The sequence below is a fragment of the Zingiber officinale genome, chromosome 8B, assembly GCF_018446385.1.
Source record: "Zingiber officinale cultivar Zhangliang chromosome 8B, Zo_v1.1, whole genome shotgun sequence".
NCBI classification, from domain to species: domain Eukaryota; kingdom Viridiplantae; phylum Streptophyta; class Magnoliopsida; order Zingiberales; family Zingiberaceae; genus Zingiber; species Zingiber officinale.
The window spans coordinates 62,359,997-62,365,183 of record NC_056001.1 but is presented as its reverse complement, the minus strand read 5'-3'; the positions used below and the strand labels follow the sequence as shown (position 1 = coordinate 62,365,183).

At 38.5% G+C, this 5,187-nt stretch overlaps 1 protein-coding gene across 2 annotated transcripts; it reads right to left on the bottom strand.

The window, feature by feature from the left end:
- Window positions 1–429: 429 nt before the first annotated feature.
- LOC122017228 (cytochrome P450 711A1-like) lies at window positions 430–3,000 on the bottom strand. Of its 2 annotated transcripts, none has more exons than XM_042574786.1 (5): window positions 2,698–3,000; window positions 2,453–2,605; window positions 1,546–2,347; window positions 985–1,080; window positions 430–897 (listed from the first exon to the last, which is right to left on the bottom strand). In XM_042574786.1, exons 1-5 carry the CDS (start codon window positions 2,922–2,924, stop codon window positions 550–552), a joined length of 1,626 nt encoding a protein of 541 aa, XP_042430720.1. In that variant the 5' UTR covers window positions 2,925–3,000; the 3' UTR covers window positions 430–549. The 2 variants fall into 2 exon arrangements, with proteins under 2 accessions (XP_042430720.1, XP_042430721.1); XM_042574787.1 differs by having other exon boundaries at window positions 1,561–2,347; window positions 2,698–2,999.
- Window positions 3,001–5,187: the final 2,187 nt, after the last annotated feature.

The following is a 5,187-nucleotide window of genomic DNA, read 5'->3' as shown; positions in this document are numbered from 1 at the left end:
CTGTTGACCGGCCATGGAGGCTTGACTTCTGACCTTCCTGACCTCCATGTCAGCTCGACTGTTGACCGACCATAGAGGCTTGACTTCTAACCTTCCTGACCTCCACGTCGGCTTGACTTCTGACTCTCCTGACCTCCACATCAGCTTGACTGTTGACCGGCCATGGAGGCTTGACTTCTGACCTTCTTGTCCTCCAGGTCAGCTTGACTTCTGACCCTCCTGTGACCTTGACTCATAATCACATCATCCTATCGACTCCACAAAATACGCATCGTATCAACTATTAATATAACACTTATGTTTCTTCACGTCTATGTATTTTTGGCCATATTTTGACACATCCATTATTAGGAAAACAATACACACTAATGCTTAGATTTGAAGGTATCCGTTGTTTTCCCTTCTACATTCATTCTTGTGTTAAAGACGTCTTCAAAAGCACTTTTCATTTAAATCCACTTATTAAATAATTATACATAAACATATTATGAAAATAAAGATATACACATTTTACATATTTGTTTGCATAAACTATTTTATCCTTTCACATCATTTTTTTCGTTCACTATCGGTGCGCTTGATAGCTCGGAGTTTGACACAACGTTTGAAACCCAAAACCAAACCATACTCAAACTCGGGCGATGAATCCATCATCGGAGACGGTCTAAAAATAAAGTGTCGGTAAAGCTCAATCAACGCAAGCTTGAGCTCTTGAATAGAAAATTTTTGCCCAATGCAAGAACGCGGCCCAATTCCAAACGGAATGTGTGCATATGGGTGTCTTTGTTTCTCTTCTTCGCATGTTGGGTCAAACCGCTCTGGTCGGAACACATCTGGTGCTGGAAATTGCTTCGAGTCTTTAGCCACCACTCCGAGTGCAAGCCAAACCCAAGTACCCTGAGAGTATTTTTTTTTTTCGATATTTTGATTAATGTAATTTATAAAATAGAAACTCAAGCGCTAATATAAAATTTCAAAGGTGACCTTTGGTAGAACATATCCCCCGATTTTCACTTGTTGGGATGTCTCTCGTGCAACTAGTGGTGACACCGTGTACATCCTCATAGACTCCTTTATCACCTGAGTTTAAATAATTCCAAATTTAAAATCATTGCATACAAACCTCAATTTTTACCACTAATATTGCTTACTTATTAGTTTTTTATCATTTCATTCCTATTTATCAAATTATGAAATTTTCATTTAATTGAGATAGTTCATTGTCTCAACTTACTTGTATAAATTATTTTTTAAATTTTTTTTTAAATTTAGTTGTTCAGACTAATTCAAATTCTGATTTAATTTTTTTTATATATTTGTTTAGTACTTTACCACTGCACCGGGCTAATCCAAACTATTAATAATCATTGTAAATGTATGTCAAGTATTGATGGATTTTTTTTTGAAAAAGATAATCATTTATTGAAATTCTATTTTTAAAAAAAGAAAATTAACAAAAATTATAGAATTTTAAGTCATAACAAAATTTTAAGACCATAATAAAATAAACAAAATATAAAGGGCCAGAATGAAAATTCATCTAACCTTAAAGTCGATTACCTGGTCGAGGTAAGGAAACTTGCTCTGCAGATCCTCCGACGTCGGCACCGAACTCTTGGCGCCGAACCGGTCGATCTCCGCCACCAACCTCCGCTCCACCTCCAGATGGCACGACACCAGATACACCGTCATTGCCAGCGTGAACGCGGTCGTCTTGGTTCCCGCCACCAGGTGTTCGTAGGCGAGCGCGCGCACGTGGCCCTCGGTGAGCAGCTCGGCGGCCGGCGTGCCGGGCTGCCTCCTCGCGTTCAAGAGAGCTGTAAGGAAGTCCTTCGGTTCCCCCGGCCCCAACTCCCTCGACCTCCTCGCGATGATGGAGTCGAGCCGCGCGCACAGCCTCTGGTGGGTCCGCTCGAGCTTGTGGTCAGCGGTGCCGGGGATCCTTTTCAGAATTTGGCGGGAAGGGATCTGGAGCACGGGCGCGATGAGGCCGAGCATCGTGGAGAATGAGCTGGACAGGTCCATCTTCAGCGAGGAAACCGAGTAAGTATGCTCCTTCAGAAAGGCGGAAGCCTCATCTCCGTCGCCGTTGGCGTCGCTAACTCCGCTGATGGTCGGGTCGCTCAAGAGCTTGAAGTCGATGCCGAAGGCCGTCTTTCCCAGTACATCTATGGCGAGGCGGAGGGCGAGGTCTGAGATCGGGACGTCCTCTCGAAGGCGGTGGAAGTGAGACACGGCGGCGGAGAAGGCGGCGACGTAGTGGTTCATAGTGGGGATGAGTCCGGCGAGGTGGGTCGGCTGGTACAGAGCGGTGATGAGGTTTCTTGTTATATTCCACCTCGAATCCCTTTTTTCGTTCACAATATAAATTTTTAACACTTTTTTTAATTAATTAATAATAATAATAATAATAAATCTTTCAATTTTCAAATTAATTAAGATTGTGACCGACCTTGTGAGAAAAAGACCATTTTGAAGCAAATCAGATCCAGAAGTAGGGGACAGCCTGCTCCTGTTCCTGATGTACTTGAAGTTCTTGATGCCCACCTCCCTGCACAGCTCTGCATCTGCCACAATCACCAGCGGCTGCCTTCCCATATGAAACCTGATCGATCGATCATCATGGAATGTTCAGTTTGTGCAAGATGAAGCACATGGAACAAGCTACATCACACTGATCGATCTATGATTAATTACCGGAAGATGGGGCCGTGGCTTTTGGCGAAGGCTCTGAGGACGTCAGGTCCATGGCTGGCCAGGTAAGGCAGATGGCCAACTATGAACCTCGCCGGAGGGCCGGGGACATGCCTGACTTTCCAGTAGGGGACTGAGAAGTATGCGAAGAAGAGAAGAAGGAGAGAGAGCGAGGCCAGGACGAAGAAAGCAGCCGATGAGTTTAGGAAGGACTCCACATTCGTCTCCATATCCCAGTAAGTAGTGAATAGAGACAGACAGACAGACAGAAAGGCGGAGGTAGAGAGATGCACATGGTAGAGCAGAAGGGTGATTGCCAGATTTATAGAAGAAGGAAAAAAAAAATAGAAGGGCATCCTAAATAGCAAAAATTAAAAGAAAACGAATCATCAAATTGACATTTTTTTAATATAAAAAATCATCCAATACAACTTAGGTATGTTACTAACTTTAATATAATTTAAAATTAAACTATATTATTTTTTTCCTCTTATACTAAAAATAAATTTAAAATTTATCAACACTTTTTTTTATATTTTTTATATAAAAATAGGTATTGTCATGATACATTTTAATCTGATCAATCTTAGGATTGAAGAGTAGAAAAATTTATATAAATATTTTAAGCTAGTGACATTAGAAAATATATTTTTTTCGATCTTTTGATTAAAATTAAATATAATATCTGATATAAAAAATTAAATTAATTTTATATAAGGAAAAATCTATTATAGTAATTTGTTACTGAGATTCTCGAATGTCACTCTTACATTGCACTACTGTATAGGTCTAGTAATACTCAAGTGTCATCCTTGTATTACACTACTCTATGGACCTATTACATCCTTATCAAGTCCAATTTATGAATCTGAGATACTAATTAATATATATTCATATATTATATAACAACACTTGTTATTAATTAAAATTTTCTGTACTTTATTTAACTTGCATATTATTTAATGTGCATATTTATTATAATATTATATGATTTAACTAGAATATTTATTCTAATTATTAACTCCGCTCATGATGATCAGTCATGGGCGGTCCCAAGCCCGGATAAAGGAGGAGGGTTACGTTAAGTTGCCAGCTAGCGTCAAACTATGACAAATATTCAATGAATGACTCCATTAAACTATTGTGCTAATGCTAGGTTGTTCCCCGGAAGGAACACGTTGCAGGGTCCGACTGTAACGTCTCAGCAAGGACCGCTACATCTCCAGAACTCGGGTGTAGTGATAAATATGCAAGAGTTCGCGTTACAGAGTCCGACTGTAACGTCTCAGCAAGGACCGCTATATCTCCATGAGAACTTGGGTGTAGTGTTAAATAGGCAAAAGTTCTCACACCATAGGTTAGATAAGAACAAATATGATAGGAAAACTAATAATCTAAGATTTGGAACATGGAATATAGGAACTCTCACAGGTAAATCAATGGAGGTAGTAGATATGATGATTAGGAGAAAAATTAGTATTTTGTGTGTACAGAAGATAAAATAGATAGGCGAGAAGGCAAAGATGATAGAGAACTCGGGTTTTAAGTTATACACTGGAAAGAGTAAAGCAAGAAATGGAGTGGGTATCATTGTAGATAATTTGTTAAAGGATGAAGTTGTAGGAGTAGTTAGAAATGGGGATAGAATTATAGCCCTTAAGATAATAGTGACGAAAGAAACTATGAACATAATTAGCGTATATGCACCACAAGTAGGATTAGATGAAGCTACAAAATCAAGGTTTTGGAAGGATTTAGATGAAATATTACAAAATATTCCACGAAGTGAAATGATTTTAATAGGAGGTAATCTAAATGGGCATGTCGGAGTGAAAAATGAGGAATATGAGAGAGTACATGAGAGTTATGGGTTTGGAACGAGGAATGAGGAAGGGAAAACTATATTAGATTTTGCGATAGCATATGACCTTATATTAGCTAATACGTTTTTTAAGAAAAGAGAAGAACACTTAGTCACATTCAAAAGTGAGAATAATAAATCACAAATTGACTTTCTTATGATTAGGAAGAATGATAGAAAGATTTGTAAAGATTGCAAAGTCATCCCTGGAGAAAGCTTAACTACCCAACATAGGGTAATAGTGTTAGATATACGCCTCAAACATAGTATCAATAGAAAGAAAATATATACAATTCCTAGAATTAAGTGGTGGAAGTTAAAGGATGAGAAACAAAATATATTTAAGGAGAAGGTAGAAGTACAAGCATTAGGTGAAATATACGATGGCTCTAATACAACATGAGATAAGATGGTATCAAAGTTGAAAATAATAGCTAAGAGTGTACTCGGTGAGTCAAAGGGACGTGCACCACTAAGTAAAGAATCTTGATGGTGGAATGAGAAAGTACAAGAGAAAGTGAAGGAAAAACGAATAACTTATAAGGAATTATATATTTGTAAGAACGAGGAAAACTTAAAAAAATATACAATAGCCAATAAAGAAGCTAAGAAAGTAGTGAGTGAAAAAAATG

Coding starts and splice junctions, on each gene's coding strand:
- LOC122017228 (XM_042574786.1), bottom strand. CDS start 2,924: ATGGAGACGAATGTGGAGTCCTTCCTAAACTCATCGGCTGCTTTCTTC. Junction 2,348..2,452: donor AATGGTCTTTTTCTCACAAG/GTCGGTCACAAT, acceptor GAACGAAAAAAG/GGATTCGAGGTGGAATATAA. Junction 898..984: donor GGGGATATGTTCTACCAAAG/GTCACCTTTGAA, acceptor AAATACTCTCAG/GGTACTTGGGTTTGGCTTGC.